The following is a 21,627-nucleotide window of genomic DNA, read 5'->3' as shown; positions in this document are numbered from 1 at the left end:
TGTTAAGAGGAAGGATACTTGCAGCACCTGAATCATCCCTGCTAATCCCATCCCTTCTCACACTTTCAGAAGACGTGGGGAAAAGCCCAACCTTTGCATCATTCCTGGCCATTGCCAGGCATCCAGACAGGCTGTGTGGGGCTGCGTTGTTGGGTGTTCATGGGTGTGAGACCAGTGATCCCTGGGCTTGTGCAAGAGTGAGTTATCCTGTGGGGATTATGCTCGCCGTGCTGGGTCTGTGCAGGTAGCCTGTGGCTACTTTCTGCCACCTTCTGAAGTGACCTAAGCGCTCACTGTTGGCATGGCTATGGGGCTGTCTTTGCCCAGCCCTCAGTCCAGGTCAGTCAGTGTTTGAGATGAGTTTGGTTGGTGCAAAGTTTTCCCTACTCTGCCTGGACCCTCGTGTCTCCCTTCAGCATTGAAATAGAGGAGGATTGTTGGTCATTCCCAGTTAACTGGGTTAACTCTGTGTCACAGGGCCCTTATTAGCAACTCTTCAGCTTTTCACTTCCTCTCTCCTTCTCGTGTAATCCTGTTGTGACACAGGAACCTGTTCTGCTGGGTAACTGGTAGCAGCTAATGGTAATTCCAGCCACAGCCTCTTTGTTACACAGTCTTTCCCAGTGGGAAGATATGTCAAAAATTGATTCTTGGAGCTTCCTTCCATTCTTGCTGTGACTCAGTTAGGATATGTAGTGACACATCCTTTTTCCCCCTCAGGCTTCCCTGCCTGTCTGTGAACTACTCTGGCCTGACCCTGTTTATCCTCCAGAAACTTTTCCTGGCATCCTGGAGAGACTCAGCCCAGAGGCCTGCCCCCCAAACACTGACCTTTTTGCTCCTCTGCTAAACTTGGCAGGAGAATCCCAAAAGACCTGAGCAGCCCCTGGAGCTGCAGATGCATCTTTCTGCTGTGGCACTCAAACCCACATGCCCCTTGCTGCTCTTGCAGAAGGTTACAACTGCAGCAACAGCAGCAGCCTGGGGTTTATCATGCCTTAACACTTTGGGTCAGACACATCTAAGAGGAATAGTCCACTTTCAGGCCTGTGCAGGATTTGCTGGGAGTTTTTCATCTGTCTTAACTTTTAGCTGACTGTCCTTTATCTGGCTTGGCTTTCTCCACCTATCCTGTTGCTCATCTGACTCCCAGCCCACAGCAACCCTTCTAGCACCTGTTTTTCTCACTCCTGCACATGATTGAGAAACTGCAGAGCTTAGGGCCACATACCAACCTGCCACCTCAACAGCTTGTGCTGGCTGGACGTAGATTGCCAGTCCAGCAACCACACAGCCAGGTCCTGGGGACACACCCCGAATAATTTGTCTCTGAGGATGAACCTCCCTCATTCTTTCCATGGTTTCTGCTGGCACCACCTCTGTCCCTCTGGTATAGCTCTTCCTCACCTGCACCACTCACTGTCAGAGTCACCTTTGGCTGCCTCTTTCCTGTGGTGAGAGCACCTGTGGTGTGTCTCCCAGGTGGCCCTGCCAAAGCCTTCCTGACACAATGGTTTTGCCTGCTGCATGAGTGTTACAGGCTCCCGCCAGGGCAGTTTTTCCCTGCCTGTGACAAACTGCTTCACAGCAGAAGGGGTGGGGGGGTGACAGGGGCTAGAGGCTGATGCTGGAGAAACCCACCTGATGACCTGGTCATCACATGGGTAAGTGACAGGTGGCCATCAGCCTGTCCTCAGGGCCACTGTGCAAGGTTTCTGCCTGGGACACTTGCACTGGCATCTCTCTGGAGGACTGAGCAGCCACAGCTCCCATAGCTGCAGGGGTGCTCAGTTTGACATCTCCCTATCCTTTTCAAACCTGTCTCATCCCAGATTTGCCCTCTTGGTAACCCTGCTCTGGGATTCTTGCCCACAGGTCTGTATATCCGAAACTCATTCCAGCCTCTTGGGATGCAGGCAAAGGCCAGCTGATGCTTGTTTTCAGGCCTGGGGCTGTCTGACCTAGAAAGCAACAGCAACAACTCCTGGTGTCCTGTGGAAGGATTGTGCTTGTGTGAAGACTCACTGTAAACCCTCCCAAATGCTCTGGCTTTGTGCAGATATCACTGGTATTGCTTCCTCTGGTCACTACATGGCTGACTTGTTTTAAGAGGGCATTAGAAGAGATACCTTTCCAAAAGCAGCCACCAACCTCAGAACTGCAAAGAGATCAGAGTGTGAGTCCTCACAGCAACTTAAGCCACCCACCACCTCATCACTTCTTGAGGGACAAACATTTTCAGTGTCTGTGCCGTGTCTAGGTGCCAAAGCTAGAACTGCCATTTGCATAGTGTCTCTGGCTGGTGGAGCGTTTAAAAGCAACCCTCCTGTAGTCCACTTTGCAGCTGCAGCCCACAGGGCACAGCACAGCCAGGGCAGTGCAGTCAGCTGCAGAGCTGACCCTCCTGTCTTCGTAGGGCTGCTGCCCTGGCATGCCTCCCCGTCTTGGGCAACCTCAGTGCTCTGGGATTCACGTGTTCCCCTCAGCGGGTTTCCTCAGCGTGCGTCAGCCGTGGAGCTCAGGAAGCCTCGGTGACTGTCTTGGTTACATCACAGAGGCGGAGGACGTTTGGACAACTGGTCCTTGTCCTTGCTGAGGCAAGCCCGGGATTGCACAGCGCATCTGGCACTTCATCCCAGGGCTGCTCGTGAGAAGGGCAGGGATGGAGTTCAGGGAGGAGAGAGGAGCTTAAGTGGGCTGGAAAGGCTCACGGGTCATATACTCACTGCATGTCTGACCTGGGTCACTAGCAGTCATCCTTTGTGTCTATGCTGAAGAAAGGATGGGTGGATGCACCAATGAACAGATGGAAGAAGGGAAGAAAGGAAGGACATAAGGAAGGATAGATGGAAGGTGTTTCATCGGTAAATGTAGAACTTCAGTCTTGCATAAATAGACATCGTTATTTTAATAAAGCCAGTGCCAAACCTAAATTACCCCAACACTCCCATGATATAATCCCATCCTATATGATTAAAAGATTTCCCAGCAAACTTGAAGTTTAAGAAAACTGATCAAAAAATATTGAGAAATCTCGGTGCCCTACCCTGATGGATGCCAGTCTGATCCTTCTGACCTAGTCACTAGAGGGCATCAGCCTCTTGATAGGAAAATCCGGTTGGAAGTTAGAAGATAAGATACAGTAGTAAACAGGCGTCAGCCACAATTTCGAACCACCATTTGTCCATGGATATTTGTTCCCAATGGTCCTGTGACAGTGGCTCTTTCTGGTCTGGTTTATTGGGCTGGTTATTGATGTCCTTCATTATAATGGGAAGCTGAGGAAGTTGGAAAAACCATGTGAAGAGGAAGAGAAGTCAGTTCAGGTGCCTCTCCCAGAGCTGCTGTCATTTGTGCAGTACAGGTAGGGAAATGGAGCGTAATTTTAGGAGAGAAAACTGGCTGATGGGAGTGGATATCTATCTGGATACACACAACAACAGGGGAATAAGCCTTCAGGTCAGTGCTAAGAGGGGATGAGGGAAACCTGACTGAGTAATTGTAATAAGGGGACAGCAAATGAGAGAATAGAGTTTGGTGGGAAAGGATGGTGAGGGTTTTGACAGCAAAAAGGATACAGAAGTGAAGTCTGGAGGAAACAGGACTCAATACCTCACAAAATCAGAGCATCTACCAAACACATGGAGCTCACTTGGGGTCAGCTCACTCAGACCCTGTCAATGCTCACCAGGAGGAGAGGATCATTTAAAGGGGGAAAGGCAAATATCAGAAATCAGACTTGTAATCAGACTCAGGATTGTTTCTTCTCCCAGCACATTCATCTATTTAGATTTCCTTTCTGCTGTGATAACTGAGCTGGGGTGTTTCATTTCAGCTGCTTCATCACTGGTCAAAGCTTTTTTTTTTTTTTCCAACTCACCCAGGTTGTTTTGTTCCAATGAATTCTGTTTTGTTCCAATGAATTCGTATCAAACAGACGATTTAAAAAATCTGTCCATGAGCTGGTGGTATTCCTGACAGGTTCGGCGTCCCGTGACGTTCCTAGCGCTGCTTTCGTTCCCATCTAGCGGCCAGCTGGAAGATTACACTCCCAGACTCCAGGTCTTGGCCGTAGCGTCATCCCACACTAGCAGAGGTGGGGATAGGGCATCGGGACGGGGAGAGTGGGAGCGCAGTCTCCCTGCCTTGTTTATGGCAGGCCATGGGGAGTTAGCTGGGAAATTTCCTGTAGGAAAGCAGTGTTTCATGCTCATCTTAAAAGAGACAGAGAACATTTCGAGCTCAGAGATACTGATATTTTTGTGTGCATCCAAAAAAATGTGGAAGCTATGGCTCTCAGCATTTTCTTAATGCAAAATTTGGAGCACCATCACCCCCAACATGGATAAAATAACAACATCTTTGCCCTGCATAATGCCCTGTTTGGAATTAGAAATGGTAGCTGGAAAACCCGACTTCCCAAAGGGGCAGATGCATGGCCTTGGTGAGTCCTGATGTTAAATGCAGAGTTTCTCTGGAATGCTCTCACTTGTCCTTGGAGTGATTAATCACTAATGCAAGACTCAGTTTCCTGATAATTATGGCAAAGTTTTCCTTTTTTTGGAAATCAAAAGGTGACATCACCTGTCAGAGCCGTGCAGCCAAGAGCATTTGTCAGCCTCATCCCTCACTTCTGCAGGAACCCTGAGCTCAGCCTGCCTTTGGCAGAGGCTGGAAGCCATGCTAAGGTCTGTGACAGATTTTATTCACCCCACAGCCGCCCTTCCTGCAAATTCATCACCTTCCAAACAAGCTGCTCGGGTTCATGGTCTGAGAATGCAAGAGTCACCATGCCCTCCCAGGGTTTTGGCAGTGACCTCAGCCCTGACGCACTGAGCCCACCGATGGACACCTGGGATCTCTGATTGCCACGGCAGTGACCTGGTGGTTGTGGGAGGCAAGGAAATGCAGTTTGTGTCTCTTCTTCGTCTCTCCTGTGGGTTAGGCTGTCAGAGCAGGCTGTCCCCCCTCCCCTCTCTGCTACTGAAGGAGTGACAAGACCTGTCTTGTCTCCTTTGCAGGTTTCTGCTCGTGGTACAGTGTGGAGTCCCCATTTCCAGCAGCAGAGCTCAGGGGCTGGGAAGAGGCTGCCTTTGGACCCCACTGGCTGCACCAAAGGTTTGGGATGACCTGGTGGGGGCCACCGGTCTGGCAGTGCCACAGAGCACAGCAACAGCGAGGTGGGTACATGGCACCCAAGAGCCACAGCTGACAGGCACAATCCAGTTGGGCTGGAAAACTTTAGAGAGCCAGGACTGGGCTCTGGGAAAGGGCTGCAGGGATGAGAGCAACTACCCCCAGGGCTATGGGCACAAGCACAGTGGCTCTGTCCCTGGGACACAAGCTGGGAGGATAAGGACCCTGCATTCAGGAGTGGGGATGGGACAGAGCCAGAAGGAAAATCCCTTTTGTGGAGGTATTTTAAGGTTGAGCTTAAGGCCACTTGTTGCAGGCCAAGAGGGCTCTGAGCAGCCTCAGCTCTCCTCCTCTCAGTTTCTTCTAAAACAAAGTGTTTACTTTCTCTGTGGCTTCATGTGTAGTGCCTAACACCTGTGAAATGAAGAATTTGGCATTCATAGGGGCCAGGACACTTGAAATCTGATTCTTATATTGTCACTGTAGGGCCAGTTCCAAATTTTCATACAGTCTTATGCATTTTTTTTCAGCTCAGCTCCTTTTAAGGGTTTTTTATTTTATTTGCCACCACTCTGCTAATGGGAGGGGAAAATGGCTATTTGGCTGCAATGCTTAGGGGCCTAGTTCATGCATGTTAAGATAAAATGTCTTTAAATCCTACTGTAATTTAACTGTAGTCAAACATCATTGAATTTTCTTCCTCTTTTTCCACAGAAACATGTTAGTCCCAGGCAACCTGAGCTCTCAGCCCTGCACTTGCCACTTCCAGGTTTCTCCCTCCCTGCTGAAGCAGACCTCTGCCCCTGCTGAAATATCCTAGGTGAAGCCTACAAGGAGAGAAGCCATGCAGATACTGGTACAGTGGTGATGTTGAGACACATTTTAGGAGTGGTGAGACCTCTTGTCAGCAAAAGCATATCTTTGAGAGTGGGCTATCTGAACACACCTCGAAGTGGATACTGGGCTTCACTCCTGAGGGGCAGAATGTGCCTCCCTGCAGCTGGGCAGACCCAAACGTGCCAGGCCATTGTGGCATGCCAATGTAAACTGGGCCCTGTTCAAGGCCTTCAAGAATAGGGTTTTTCCTACATGAAGGCAAACCTACCGACAGAAGGAAATGAGCCTGTACCTAGGAAACCTCCTTTGCAGCATGAGTGTGCAATCTTCATGCAAATGAGCCCTTACTCACTCGGTGTCTCAGCAGCCCCGTCCTGGGAACATGCTGGTCCCACGCTGCCGGGACACGGGTGACACACAGGCAAGGGGGGCACCAGGTGACACATAGGGAAGGGGGGGCACCAGGTGCTCTACCTGCTCAGCTTCTGCTGACAGACAGAAGCAGCTTACAAAGCCCTCACTGGCCCTGGCTTCAGCACGCTGACATGAACGCTCCAGCTGCCAGGGCTGACTGGTTCCAGCAGCATCTTTCTAGTTTGCCAAATTTCTTGGCCCTTTGCTGGCACCCTGGCGCAGTTCGAGGCAGTTGGAGTCACGAGGGCACAGCAGCAGTAGTCAAAGGCAGGCACCACCAGCAAACAATGGGATTTCTAAGGGAGCATAACTAACATGCCTGTGAAATGGAGTGTTCTCCTGAGCTTCTTGGCTTGCTCATGGCCTGTGAAAAAAATCAAAATCCAGAGTCATCTACGTAATCACTGTTGTGCGTAGGAAGCCTTGCCTCGGCTTAGTGCTGGGGAAAAAACTTAGCTATGGCAAAGGTGAGAGGAAAGAAGTTGCTGATTGCTGTAGGGTTCTCCTGTGATTCATTCTTTCTCCACATATCAAATGACTTCAAATAGGTTAAAAAAAAACACCTGATGCACTGATGGGAAGGCACTAGGAAGATCTCAAAGCAAAAAAGCTAAGACACAAGCTGCACTTCCAGAAGAAAATTCCCAAAAAATCCTCACATGTCTTTTATTTCTCTGCTGCTCTGAACACAATTGGAAATAATGTGCAAGATTGAAGGGGAACATCACAGTGTCTGTCACATGCTCCCAGTCCTTATGTGAGGCTACATTCCCCCAAAACAGGCAGTACTGTATAATTTGTTCACAGGGTCTGTGCTGTCAAATGAGCTCTGACAGACATCTCCCAGGTGATGGTATGAAGGTGACTTCATATCCCAGCCTCCAAGGTGAGGAAAGAGATTTAACAAACTCAGTCAGAATCCCTAATGCAGTTTCCATTGGCACCAACATGCTTTAGGTCAGCCAAACTTCCATGACCAAGACCCTTAAAGGTAAGCCCAGATTCTTGCCACTCCATTCATACCACCATACACTGGCATTTTGGTTTGGGGAGGCTTTTCTCAATTTGAAGATTTCTGTTCTGGCTCTTTTTCAGTTCAGTCTCTAAGACACTAGGGCAAAACCACCTCTATTTTTCCAAGTATAGGCATAATTTTTCCAGCAGCCACCCTGCCCACATAACTACACCCAGTCTCCAAGTCAGTGCATCCTGGGATTGAGCTGGGAGATCTCCAAACTCAGTGAACAGTAGTCACAGAGTTTCTGCTTGTGAAGCTTGAGCATGCTTCACATTTTAACTTTGTTTTCGCTTCTCTTTAGAATGAGGACTTTTTGAGCCCTTGCAGAATGATCCAGTGGCTCCATACACCTTGGGGAGGTGATAAGCTGGGTGCTCTTCTCTGCCAGGCACTGTTCTGGGCTACAATACTGGAGATATTAGCGAGATGATCAGATTATTTTGCTCATCTAACAACGGTGTGGTAAGCTGAATATGTAAAATAATGTGCACAGCAGATGAAGCACTATCATTCTGAAGGTAAAGGGCCACAGTAATGTTGCCAGGTAAATGAGTGTCAGGGACTGGCTACAACAGCTGAGCCTTTGTTTCCTTAGAGATTCCTATCTAAAGCATCTTCCCCCTTCTGTCCAGTGGCCTTAGCAGGGTGGGTTTGCACGGGGGTACTATTGAAGAGCCTGGCTTGGGATGCACATGGAGATAGCCACGAGCCTGCCCTCTTCAGAGAGTCCTAGAAGTGCCTGCGAGTCACCTCAGGGAAATAGAAGAAAGGGCAGCAATTTTCAGTGCAGCATAGCAGGATGTGGTATTTTAAAAGAAGAAGATTGTTAGCCGAGGGACAGCTCCCCATTCTAGTGTAAATCCAGTATTGCCTCACCCATGTCCTGGCTTCAAGGCCCCTAAAATTACTGCTGGGGTCAGGATGTGCCCCCGAGCATTTGCAGGTTGAGCCATTGAACAAAAATGAGTGGGTGAGTGCTGGAGGATGTGTTTGGTTAAAGGAGAGCTGTTCAGTGCATGCTGTGTGAAAAACAGAGCAGCTGAAACCTGGGACAGTGTGCTAACAGCAGGCAACTTCCCAAAAATCTTCCTAGCAGGTGCCTGTCCTGGGCAGGCTTGCAGCATGTTACCCCATCCCTGAATCAAAACCAAGCCAGGCATGCCCTGCTGAACTCTGCCTAGTGCCAGTGAGAGGCAGCAGCTAGAGCCACAACGTGGCATAGGCCATTTTGCAAATGATCAGGCTGCTTTCCCCATTGCCTGCCATTCAGGGAAGCCTGTGGAAAGCAAGTGTAAAAGCCCACTTGCTGTGATTAGGTAGCATCACACTCGTTAGCACTGCTGCATGTTTCATCAGATCAAGCAGGGATGCTCTGGGTCCCTGGAGTTGATGTTGTCTGAGAAGGTACCTTTTAGATTTTCAGGAGGGACCATTTTTTCATTTTTATTGATATAAGTGACAGAAAACTCCACAAAATCTTATCATCACAATAGATTCTGTTCTTTTTGTTTTTTTCTCCTTAGACATGCTCCAAAAGACATGCTCAAATGTGGAGTGATGGAAAACACAGAGCACTGGGCAGACTTTCCTGGGGGAACAGTGCATAAATTCCTTGTCCTTTCTGGACAAGTTTTGCTCATGTGATCCCTGCTTCAGTTAAGTCTCCAGGAAAGGAGCAGAGCACAGGGAGAATGTCACCATCTTAGGAAAATGATTCTTTGCTGAGGGCTTTCTCGGCAGGAAGGCACAGCCACTTCAACGTCTGCATGTCTCAGAGGCCAGCAAACTCTACCAATATCCATAAAGGCAACATCCAGGCCTTTCCCTTCCTTCCTCCCCAACACTCTGGCTATGCACTTGCATGCTCTTTATTACAGCAATCTTGATTTACATCAGCAGGAACTGGAGTCACACATACCTCACTTCAAAGCTCTTTCCCTGCCTGTGAGGGAGCTGCTGATAGCAGCAGATAGTGGTGTCTGCAGCTCACAAGTGAAGTGAAAGTCTGGTGAGCTGCCCAGACAGACACCACTCTGGTTTGAGTCATTACCCTTTTCCACCTGTTCTCAGCTGGATGGATGAGAAAGGATAACTCATGTTCAAACACCAGGTCAGCTGTGCCCGCCCTTGCCAAAGAAACATTTGATGTCAGTGAAGAAAATTAATGGGATGGTAATTCAGATACTTCCTTTCCCTTCACGCATTTCTCAGGGATTTTATCAAAAGTAAAGAGAGTGAATAAGATCCCAGTAGGCACTCAGAGTCTCCTGGAAGAAATTATGTCTGAGTGTGCTCCGCCAAGGCCTGGTAGCTTGTCAGCATGTTCCTCCACAAGTCCATGCCCCGGATCATCATGGCACAGCTGGGAAGTGATGGCTATGTCCTGGCCACCCCCTACTCCACAAACAAGGACAGGGATCAGAGGGGCAAAGAGATATCACCAATGTCACCTGCACTGGGTGCTGCCAGGTGCTCTCTGAGCCCAGTCTGTGCTGAAGGTTTTCAAAATGATGGTTGAAGCCCAGAGAGGACTAGCCAGGCTCCTGAGCCCATCTCGTGTCCCTTCACTGCCAGCCTACGGAAAACCAGGTCTGGCTCAAGGCAGGTGCCAAGAGTTGTGGCTGAACATGCAGCCCCCTGCACAGGTTCCCTGCTCATCTGTAAGCTCCACCCATTTGGACTCGCCAGCCTTTGGGGCAGCTCCCTATTCCCTGGGACCAACCTCATGGAACAGCCAGAGCAAGGACTCTGAGCAGCAGCCTGAGTGTCCTGCCAGAAAACCCCGGGTGCTACCAGCGAGCGAGCAGTGGCTCAGTAGGTGGCACTCTGCATTCACAGGGAACCAGCACCTTCCCAAAGGTGAGCCCTGCCCGTGCAGCTCCAGCAACTCACCCACAGGCTCTGCTGCAGGGGCAGGCCAGGGAGGTGAGCCTTGCAGCCCCTCTCAAGGCTTCTCCTCCTAGCACCATACCTGGGGATATCCTCTGGAAGTGCATCCTGGGGACAGAATCCAAATGTTCTTCCAGCCCTGGAAGAAGGTAATGGCCAAGCTTAGTGCCCTTTCCCTCACAGCACAGGTAAGAGCTGGGGCTTGTGGCAGATCCCACCCAAAATGTCCTGAAACGTGTGGCCTCTGAAGGGTATTCTCTCCAAGAAACAGCCAAGCTGGGCTTTGCCAGGAGGATGCCATTTGGGAAGAGCTCCCCTGATGACCCTCCAGAACCTCTCCATCCATAACTGGGTACTCATCACCATCTTGCTGCACTTTCTGGGCTCTGAGGAGTTGTGCTTGTTGATATCAGGTGCCCCTTCTTCTTCAAGGTCACAGGAGTAGCAGGAGGAATTTGATGAAATGATGAATTCGAAGCATGGCAAGCCAAATTCCTCACCTCTGGCAGTCAGTGAGATGGAGCTATCAGCTGGAGAAAGGAGAAGAGAGGGAACATGGTGATTCACCTACTGGATATGCCGTGTTTGGTCTCTAAACAGTGCAGTTAACATGGGCAATTGCACTTGGGACATTAAACCTTTCTCCTGCTAAGCCTCTTCCAATTGCTCCCAATTTGCCAAGTGCAGCAAACAGGATGGGCATGTTCAGTGCTCAGTATATTTCTTAGACTGGACTTAAAAAATTAAAATATTTCTAGTGAATCTCTGATTTTTAAAAATGGGAGAAATATTTTGTTTTAACAGCTGAAGAAAATAAAATTTGTGGGGGAAGCTGTGGTGCCTGGCTGAGGAAGCCAGCCTTGAGCACAGCAGGAAGGAGGAAGAGAGGGAAGATTCCTGGTTGACAAACCTTGCTTTGGCCATTCTCAAATCACCAACCCCATGTTTCGGCAGAAGAGACCCCAAACCCCAAAGTCTCTCCCTTTGGAGAAACTCCCCTCACATGCAAATGGTCTCTGTGAACTCCAGGCACTGAGACTTATGGAGGTCTTGCAGGAAGGGAACTCCAGTCTGAGGGGGAAAGGAGGAGCCCTGTGAAGCCCCTGACTAGTCCCCAGATAGCGCAGGAGCTGCTTGTTGACAGCCTGCAGAGCTCTCTGATGTGGGGTTAAAGTGATAAGCAGGATTTGTCTTTTCTCTGCTGTACCTCTAAGTACAGATAACAAAGGGGAAACACAACAAAAACCCCAGAAGTAAAGCTGTCAGCTCATGCCAGAGGTTTCAGACAGTTTCAGTTGCACCATGCACAAAAGGGCTGTTAAAAGTTTGCTGGAGCTGTCTGTATCAGCTTAACATCTGAGTGACTGATTCAGCATCTTCTTTTCCAGACCTGGTGCATTGCCTCTCAGTGTCACCCCTGCATTTCTTGCTTTCAAGTGTTTGAGTCTTTGCAGCAGCTTCTCACGCTGCTTCATGTAAACAATATTGTATTCTTAGAATTTATCAGTATGTTTTGCATTCTTGCTCTCTGAGAGAGAACTTGACTGATGGTCATATTGACCAATGGAGTCAGGAGGTTGTAACCTCTTTGGGCTAATCTTGGCCCTCTGTACAAAATGTATATAAGGTATTGGAGTCAGATAATAAAAGAGCCTTCCATGTTCCACCAAGCTGCTGCCTGCCGTCCTCTGTGAAGGTCCGCTCCCACGTCGCAATGTGTTGCCCCTCTAAGGGCAGGAGTAACATCTCGGGATTGGCATGACCTGGCAAAGGCACTGGAAGCCACATATTGTGTATGCCTGTGGAAGAAGGGAGAAGGTTCAATGACTGACTTGAATCTCTGCCACCTCGAGCAAAGTCTCAGTCAGATTCCTGAGCTGTGAGTAACATTTTGTCCTCTGTCCTCGTTTTTCACATCTTCTCTCAGTTAAAAGGTCCAGATCCTGCTTTCCCAATGCAGCATTGCCACCCGCTGCCCTCCCACCCCATTGTGCCATGGCACTGGAGCAGGTGCCAGTACCTTCATCCTCAACTCCCTGGGTTTCTCTGGGTTCCCATCCTAGACCAGCACATTACAACCTGCTGTCTCAGTTTTTCTCCCCTCTACAACTACCTGAAAGGAGGTTGTAGTGATGTGGAGCACCTGGTTGCTTCTGCTGTGCCTGCAGTGAGAGCACTAGAGGATATGGCCTTAAGATGAGAAAAGGGAGACTCTGATTAGATACTAGAAAAATATTTCCACTGTTTGGGTGTTCAGGCACTAGAATAGGTTGCCCAGGGAGGTGGTGGACTCACCATCCCTGGAGGTGTTCAAGAAGCATCTGGATCTGGCACTAGGCGATGTGGTTTAGTGGTTCAGGGGTTACAGTGACAGTGCTGGGTTGGTGGTTGGACTTTGTGATTTTACAGGTCTCTTCCAGGCTTGGCGATTCTGGGATTCTTCAGCAGGGTGAAGAATTCTGCTTCCGGCTTCTTCGCACAACATCTCGGAGAGTCGGCCGTGGGGAGATGCCCTCCGGGGAGCTCTGCCGGTGCAGCTGTCGCAGTGGCCCCGAGGAGCACATTTGTCCCTGCCCGGTGGAAGCCACCGCGTACTCAGCCTTTACTCGTGCGCCGCTCAGGGAGACACAACCACCGAGGCGAGGCCGAGTTGATGGCCGGGTTTATCGCTGGAAAATATTGCTCCAGAAGCTGCGGGGAGAGCAAGGAGCACGGAGCCAGCCGACAGACAGACAGGTGTGCCCGCAATAACCCGGCGCGCCCCCGACGCCGTGACCCGCGCTGGATGCAGGGTGCCCGGGGAAGCTGTGGGTGCCCGATTCCTACAGGTGTTCAAGGCCCGGCTGGACGGGGCTTGGAGAAACCTGGTCTAGTAGAAGGCGTCCTTGCCCACGGCAAGGGCTGGAACGAGACGGTATTCAATGTCCCTTGCAACAAAAAAAACATTGTGAGATTCTGTGTTTCTACCATTCTGGGATCCGTCATTCTGGAGTTGCACGATCCCGCCCTCTCCGCTCCGCCCCGCTGACGCCACTCACGTCGGTCTCCCGCAGCCCCATAAAGTGGGTGGTGCGGCAGGCGGCTCCTCATGGAGCGCTGTGCGCCGCCGGCACCTGTTGTGGTACAGCGACTCCTTGCCCCGTTCTCTCCGTGTCTCTGTCACCACCCGCCCTGGGACGGACGATGCGGGCCGTGGTGCTGATGGCCGCGCTGGCCGTGCTGGCAGGTGCGTGCGGGACGGGACGGGGGAGGTCGGGACTGGAGGGGAGCCTCGGCTCGCGCCTGAGGGGGGCTCGCGCCTGAGGGCAGCCCGCGCGCGGGGGCCGTTGGCCGGAACGCGCTGAGGCGGGTGAGGGGAGCCCGCGGCGCCGCGCTCGGCGGCCACCCCTGTGCCCCCCCTGCTCACGGCGCCCTTTCCCCTCCCTCAAAGCGAACCGTGCGGCCGCCGGGTCTTCGCCCAACGCCACAGAGCCACAGCGGCACGAGGAGAAGGAGCCCGGGAGCCGCGAGGGCGAGCCCGTGCCGAGTCCCGACTACGAGGAGGATGAGGAGGAGTACGAGGAGGCGCCGCCCGTCCACCAGTACATCGTGGACGACTTGATCCGAGGTGAGTCGGCGGCGCCCGGGCTGGGATCTCGCAACTTGCGAGTCCCAACCTATGCCTTTTCTTTCTTGTAAACACTTCTGTGCTTAGCTTGTGGAGTATGGAGCAAAAACGTGCTTGTGCTTGAAGCTGCTGCTTTAGAAATAGCTGTCAGGGGTGGAAACCTAGCGTGAATGTGCCCAGGGTGTGTGTAAGCTACATACTAGCTGGTAGCTTGCTGCCTGTGGTTTTAGTTCCTGATAAGGAAGGACTGTAGTCAGGTGGCGACCACCTGCTTAGTGTAGAAGCATCAGTGGAGTTTATAGGTGCTGTTTGGCCCTAAAGGTTTGTTTTTCATCAAGTTGTTTTTCATCAAGATTTTTCTGAGTAACTTCTGATGGTGGCTTGTTTGGGTTGGAGTCAACTGAAACTTTCTTGGGAAAGCAGACACTAAATCCCTTAAGTGGCCACAGGAAAGTTTGTTAGGCATCTCTAGGGCAATGCTTCACTGTCAATAGCTGTTGTGGGTATTTATTGTAATTTGCCCACTTGCTGAGCTGTGAGGAGATCTGAGCAGTCTGCCTTACTGTGGGAACAGGAGTATTTTGTTGTTCTGGGCTAAGTGTAGTTGCAGTGCCAGGTATCTACAAGTGACTTGAACCTCAGTAGGTGTGAGTAGGCTGGTCCTGTTGCCTCCAGGGTGGATCTGACTACTGATTTACCTGCAGAAGCACCCTGAGACTTCAGTGTGACTAAAGGACCTCTGAAATGAAGTGGGACCACGCTCTGTGGTCACTTGAGGGAATTAATGGACTTTTGCTGGAGTTCTCCATGCAGATCTCTGGGATAAATGCGCCTGTTGGTGTTATTGGGCAGTTTAGCCTGTAAAACTACTGGCTTAGTGACTGAATTGTTTTCTTAACTGCACAGAAACCAGACTTGTTACCTAGGGTGGTTGGTTTGTAGACCAGCTCTTCTGCTTGGCATCAGGTTTATCTGTGGATAAACCTTGAAGCTGTTATGATTCAGCTGTGGATGGCTTTCCTGGCCGTGCAGCCTGCAGACAGGGACGCAGAGATCGAGCTGACAAGCTGAGCCTGGGAGAGGGAGGAAGGGAAGCAGCCTCAATTATGAAAGCACAAAGCTAAAGATCAAGTCAGACGGGACGGAATGGGGGCCTTTGACTGTCAGGAGTGAGCACACACTTCCAGGCACGGGAAACCTTGCTGCAGGAACTGTGTACCTTGTTTACATATTAATATAGCTCATACCATTTTAATCAGACTTCTGGTTGCTGAAGGCATTTTTGCTTTTAAGTAACTTCAAGCCAGGCTTGTTGCTCTAGAAGTGAAAATTATCAGCTGTCTAGACAACAGTGAGCTACACCTTGTTTCTTTGTATGGGGCTCTCAGCACCAGAAATACAGGGTTAGGAAGTAGTTAGATCCAGTTGTGCCCTATTGTGGTGATTGCTTGTATGCATAGAGCTGTGGGTAAAATATTAATCATCCAAAAATGATTTTCATTAGGTATTCAGAGCACAAGAGCAAAATTGAAGCTTGTTGTAAATAGCTCTGCTGTTTCTTGGGGCCTATTTAAATCCCCTGCGTAACTGTTACTCCTGAGCAGCAGTGTTGCCCTGTGAGTGCCAGTGTTAGGCCTAGCAGTGCATGGGGTGGGTTCTTGCAAAGACTTTCCGTGCCAAGTTTGTCCACTGCTGAACTTTGAGTGCTGCATGGGGCAGCTCTGGACCTTCTGACCCTTAGTCAGCAGCTGGTTTGTTCTCCTCAGCGAAAGGAACATGATCGCCCTTGCCGAAATCCAAGGGCTAAGTAATTGGGATTTTAAACCACACTCTTCTAGAGGTTTGTCATAATTGAGATAATGAGGGGCAGCAGTAAGCGGCAGAATAAATAGTCTGACTGTTGCGGACTCTTGCCTTCACTCCTTCCCTGCGCTCAGCATCTCTCACAAAGGAGAATTGGAAAGGAACTCTCTCCTTCTGAAGACAGCCCTGCAGGTTGTTTAGGAGGAACAGGGATAGCGAGCTGCTTTGCCTCAGCAAGTGCCCAGGATTATCTAGCGAGTTCCAGTGCCTTTCATCACTGATGCAAATGGAGGCTTTAGAGACATGGAGCTATTAGCCTTGTATCTGAGTCCATATAAAACTAGAGGATGGCTTGGCTCGGTATGAACTCCCTGTTCTTTACAGACATTTGCTTGATGCTGTGCTGTTTCACTCAAGTATCTTTTGCTGTGAAATGCTGCAGTCCTGCACCTGTGCTGCTCTTCATCTTTGGTGGGTCTTGGCTCATCTGCTCCTACTGCCTCTGGTCTGCATGGCACAGGACTTAAGGGTAGCAGAGTTGTGCTTTAATGAGCTGCTGAGCTTGCTGCCTTTGTGCTGGGTGTGAGATGCCCAGCAGCATTCTCACTTGCATCCTGTGCTTCCTGATCACAGATCCTCCTGTGGTGATGGTCCTCCTTGCTCTCACCAAATTCTTTAATTCAATTTTCTCAGAACTGTGCTTTCTAGCACTTTTATTCCAAGTCATCGTGTCCTTTTTTTCAGTTGAACCTGTGGTTAAACCCAAGCCAGCAAAGAGGGGGGGAGAGAAGAATGCTGGCAAATCAAGAAGGAAGAAGAACAAAGGGAAAAACAAGAAGAAAGGGACTCCCTGTGAAATGGAATACAAAAACTTTTGCATCCATGGGGAATGCATATACCGAGAACATCTCCAGATGGTGACCTGCAAGTAAGTTACTTGTACCTTGTGTGTTAGATGTCATTGCCATGAGCCAGTGGCATATGAGGGCTCAGGGGAAAAATCAGTGTCAGCTTGGTATAGATCCATCTCCTGCTGTATTTTGACTGAGAATTTTTCTGCCATGTAAATTAAGTGATGATGGAATCTGAGATGCATAACAAGCCACTGAACTCATCAGTTGGTCATAAACTCAAACCAAAAGAATGAAAAGGCGTGTCTTTCTGGAGCATCACACCCAAACTAATCTCGACTTGTTGAAATGCTGACAAACCTTGTGCTAGAGCAGTGACTGCATTTCATGAACATGCTCTGAAGTGAGCACCTTGAGATTCATGGGAAACTCGGAAGATCTCTAAGTCAGGTCTGAGTGTGTGTGGGTGTCCTTGGCTCCAGACAGCACAAGAGCTGATAAGAACTTGTGTTAATATTTACTTGTAGGTGTCATCAGGATTTTTTTGGTGAGCGCTGTGGTGAACAGTTCATGAAGACTCAAAGGAAGAATGATGTGGCAGACTACTCAAAGACTGTGTTGGTAGTGGTAGCTGTCCTGCTCTCAAGCGTCAGCTTCATTACTGTGCTTATCATTGTGATAGTGCAGTAAGTATTATCCTCTTTGGTGTCTGTCTTCCTTAAGTGTGAGTGGGGCCTGTGCCCAGTAACCCCAGAATGGCTCATCTGAATTACCTTGGTGAAAAGCATCTGAAAAGGAGGAGTTCTTATCCCAGCTTGGATATGTCTGGAGGGTAGAAGCAAGATCTGTGACCCTTATATTTTAAACCAAGAGCCCTTCTGCTCTTGCTACAAGCAGAGTAGTTAGAGTGCTGCAGAGTATCAGCAGGAAGCCCAGGAGGAGCATTAATGCCGACACAGCAGTGTCTTCCCTAATCCTTGTGGAGAAACCTGCAAGCAGCAATATGATAGCCTCATGCATGGCTGTTACTCAACAGCTGCATACACAGGTGGAGGGTAGGAAATGGTGCTGTCAGAGTCCATTTGTTTGTGGATGCTGCTGGGCTTAAACGCTTACGCTTGGAGTGAAAGCGAATGGGAAACAAATGCTGGTGCTCCCAAATTCTGCTTGCTATCAATATGAAGGAAACACTTATTTCAGCTGAACCAGCTGCTGCAGTTCAGTGTGGTGGGTTGTCAGAATCTGGAGTCCTATTGAGAATAAACTCAAAGAGCTTTTCTGAGTATACGTTTCAAACCGTATAACAAACTGAATATTGGAACAGTCCTGCAGTTTTGTCACTGGAGCTCCAGCACTACAGGGCTTGGGGTATTGTAGAAACTCCAAGGTTCAATCTAATTTTAGATCTTGATGAAGCAGATCATCTGAATTGGGTACGTGCTGTACCTTTTCCTGCAATTCAGGAAACAAGGTACATGTTTGTCACTTCAGTGTTGCTTCATATTTAACTCTGACCTTGAAGAATGCTGGGATGAACACTTGTTCTCTGAACACTGCCTCATTCCTCTCTGCTAGGAGAGATAACCAGTTCTGTAGTGGTCTAAGAGCAAATGATTATGAGTAGTTTCTGAAGTGCATTTGCTTCGTGTTCTGAACTCTCACAAGATGGTAGCATGCTAATCTGTACCTTCATCCAGAGAAGCTGCTTGGAATAGTCACTAGAAAACACTGGAGAAATGCTTCCTTATGCATTCAAGGGACAGGGACTAGATTTGAAGCCTGCATGACTCTGCTGTGAAGAGGAGGAAGACAGTGTAGTCTCTGCAGCTGTAAGCTAAAGCCACTAGGAAATTTGTCACCCAGAAAATCTCCTGGTGCTTTGCTCAGTCCCAGCAATAACCTCTCTTCACCTTGCTCCCTAATCTTCGTCTTGCTCCTTTAAGTCAAGAAGCTCTATCTTTGTGAGGTACAAGTGTTGACATCTAGTTAAGGAGTTCCTTGATTTTATCAGCAGATACTGCTTGATGCTGAATGCTTAAAAACTGTCTTGCTTGAAACTCCCTGGTGCCAAGGAGTTGCTTGAGGATTCAAAGAACACAAATCTAAATGCTGCAGAGGATGTGGAGGTTGGTGACAACAGGATGTGCGTCAGGGTTCAAAATTATCTCTAACATGCCATAATTCCACAGGGTCAGGAAAAAGTGTCCTCAGTATGAAGAGAAAGAAGAAAGGAAAAAACTCCGACAAGAAAACAGAAATGGCCGTGTCGGTGTGTAAATGGGGAGAAAGCAGGTATGGATGCTGACTTCAAGCACCTTTCAGTCCTTCCAGGCTGTATGGGAATCACGTGCTTGTTTTACAAAGCTAGTGTTTACCTTTAATGCTCCAAGTGTCTTGAAACACATAGGTTACATGTGAGCTGCTGGCTTGGATTTCTGGTTTTTCAAAACCACCTTGAGTTGTCCAAGTTGTTCAACAGCTCTGTTAAATTTCTGGCTGTGTTAAAGACTGAGTGAGGATGGGAAGCTGTACTGAGATAAGTGGAACTATAAAGAAAATATCTGGACAGAGGCAGATGCAGTGCAGGAAACAGTGGTAGACTTCAGTCATGGAAGATGGTGCCACAGCATCATCACCTCTTAGAAGAAAAGTACTGAGCATTATCATATCTTTCCTGCAAGAAAAGTTTTGGGAAGTTTCTGGTGCTCAGAAGCTGTGGACCAAACCTGCAAATTCTGTGAGCACTGCAGATAGCCTCTCAGTCAAGTTTTATACTGTCACAGCAACTGAGGCCCAAAGCTCATTGGCATATGTAGATTGCTTCTGGGAGTGTTCTAGTGGATTTTACTGAGCAGGCAAATAGCTCTCTTCTGAGGCCAAGTGTATGTAACAGCAGACTCAAGGATCCTTACTGAAAAGGAGTTATACTACGAGCTGAGGAGGAAGCCATAAAAGATAGTCCTGAAAAATTCTGGCAGAACTGTGAAGTTTTGCTTTGCCACCTGTCAGCTATAGATATTTCCTAGCTTTGTCCAGTGACAACTGGAGCATTTTGCTTACTTGGAGGTGAAGAGTGTCTGCGCTCGGGTGTGCACACATCCTTAACCTGCCTTGCTCGTCGGTTTGCCGTGGTGCTGGCACAGGGTGCTTGTGTCTGGGGTGGTGGTTAATGTGCCTGGTCTGCCCCTTACAGAGCAATGCTGAAGTGGCCATTGCCAAGCTGCTGGGTACCTCTGGCTACCTGACACATCCCCCTGGACACTGCGGGCTGGAGCTGTTGCCAACTAAGCCCTCATTCATCAAGAGAGAGGCTGCTGCAAGGAGATGTCAACAGGCCACTTGCTGCTGAATCACTTGCTGAGGAGACCAGTTATGGCTGCATCTTGGCACAACGATGTGGAAGGAGCTGGCTCGTTGGGGGGCAGGACCTCTTGTCAAGACCGCTAGAGACTACTGCTACTGAGCCTTCTGTCTCTGTGTGAGAGCTCCAGTCTCAACTGTTGTGTGGATGGACTTTGTTCTCTTAGCAAGTCTCCTTTGGCAGCTCTATCTCTAAGGGGGAGAACCTGTTGCTGCTTTCAGGAATGGATGGAAGGGAGAAAATTCCCTTCCTTCCCTCTACCAAAGTGAAAAAGGGAAGAGGTTCGATGGCTTCTCTCCCTAGACCTCAGTGGATGAACAACCTAATCCTGTTGTCACTGTGCTCACTGTCCATATTGGCTTCCAAGAGCTTCATCTGTAATTATCACTTTGCAGGGTATTGGTGACAGATCTTTGTCAGCCACACTTGGGTTCTGTTACTGTGTGTGTGGAAGTAATCCCTCTGAGTTCTGTAGGACTCGTGGTGTGAGTGGAGTAATCCATTTGCGTGTGTGCTAGCCTGAGTGAAAATTAGTCTCCTCAGGATGCTGAGACAGTAGATGCAAGACCTGAAGCTTTGCATCTTTGCATTCTCAAACCAACGGATAAGGCTGGACCAGTCTCTTCTAAACACAAAGTTACTTCTGTTAAACAGATAGTTGTTCCTACTTTAAGCAGTGCTTAAATATAAAACGCTTCACGTCAGATCCCATCAGTTGAACTTGACTAAGAACCTGTTCCTCTGAAGAATTTAATTCAGTCACTGATGCTTTGCAAGCAGTGGTCTCTTGTGCTCTATCTTCAGGTGTGAAGAACTCATCTTACCTCATTCTTTTCTGACTCAGGTGTACTTGGTTTCTTAACTGTCCATGCAGTCTTGAGCACAGAGTATTATTTGAGTTCAGTTTCTGCTTGGAAGAGTGATTGCGTTCTGTATAAACAGAATTCTTCTGGGAGCAGAGAAACACCATTAATTGTCAAGTTATATCTGTAATATATGTAAATATTTATTACTGTATTTAATATTTAACGTTTCCATAATAAGCTTATTTATTTTATAATTAAACTTTTTACATAACCTAATCATGGTAAGATTTTTTTTTTTCTTGCTCTCAGGAGTACATGTAAACACTTGAAGTTAGAGCTTGGTTTCTCCTCAAAGCAAGAATTTCAGCACTTGGGAGCATGAAGTACTGCTATGAAGAACTGTAGCCATGTGTCAGGCATGGGCTTGAGTGCAAGAGTGCAAGTTGTTTGTAAACAAAATGTAGAAATGCAAGTACCTGTTTGGGTAAGAAATCCATTTCATTCAGCTACAAGGGATCTTCTAGTTACTGAATTAGGGAGAGGCTAAGTCAGCCTTGTCATTGGCAGAGAAACTTCAAACAGAGGTTTGAGCCAATGCTGTAGCCCTTTGCACTTGAGTCAAGAGTTGGAATATTGAATGGCAAGAGCCTTTCATCTCTGTGCAGTCAGAGAATTTGGACAGCAGCTTGAAACCTGGTCTTAAATAAATGAGGAAAAGGAGCATAGCCTCAGGCCACTTACCCCTTAAGCAGAAAGGGAGCCTTGGCCTCCACTGTCTGCTTGGAATTTCTTTTCTTCCTTGGTATTTATTAGTCCAACTGTGTGCTAATGCTCCCTCTAAGCACTTCTAGCAGTGAGCTGGGGTCTAACTTCAGAGTTGCCTGAAAAAAAAATAGTTTCAAGGA

The 21,627-nt window shown here is 48.7% G+C and overlaps 1 protein-coding gene across 1 annotated transcript; it reads left to right on the top strand.

The window, feature by feature from the left end:
* The first annotated feature begins 13,396 nt into the window (after window positions 1-13,396).
* Window positions 13,397-20,955, top strand: AREG (amphiregulin). The gene is made up of 6 exons (XM_083862389.1): window positions 13,397-13,520; window positions 13,725-13,901; window positions 16,449-16,632; window positions 17,083-17,241; window positions 18,745-18,847; window positions 19,749-20,955. The coding sequence occupies exons 1-5, from the start codon at window positions 13,478-13,480 to the stop codon at window positions 18,830-18,832; spliced, it is 651 nt and encodes a 216-aa protein (XP_083718515.1). The 5' UTR covers window positions 13,397-13,477; the 3' UTR covers window positions 18,833-18,847; window positions 19,749-20,955.
* Window positions 20,956-21,627: the final 672 nt, after the last annotated feature.

Source organism: Zosterops lateralis, assembly GCF_965231275.1.
Source record: "Zosterops lateralis genome assembly, chromosome: 5".
NCBI lineage: Eukaryota > Metazoa > Chordata > Aves > Passeriformes > Zosteropidae > Zosterops > Zosterops lateralis.
The sequence above is the reverse complement of the archived record's forward strand: the minus strand, read 5'-3'. Positions and strand labels throughout refer to the sequence as shown.

Bases quoted from the DNA above. Each gene is read 5' to 3' on its own strand.
- AREG (XM_083862389.1), top strand. From the start codon at position 13,478: ATGCGGGCCGTGGTGCTGATGGCCGCGCTGGCCGTGCTGGCAG. The intron at 13,902-16,448 runs GTGAGTCGGCGG...CCTTTTTTTCAG, and splicing joins CGTGGACGACTTGATCCGAG to TTGAACCTGTGGTTAAACCC. The intron at 16,633-17,082 runs GTAAGTTACTTG...ATTTACTTGTAG, and splicing joins CTCCAGATGGTGACCTGCAA to GTGTCATCAGGATTTTTTTG.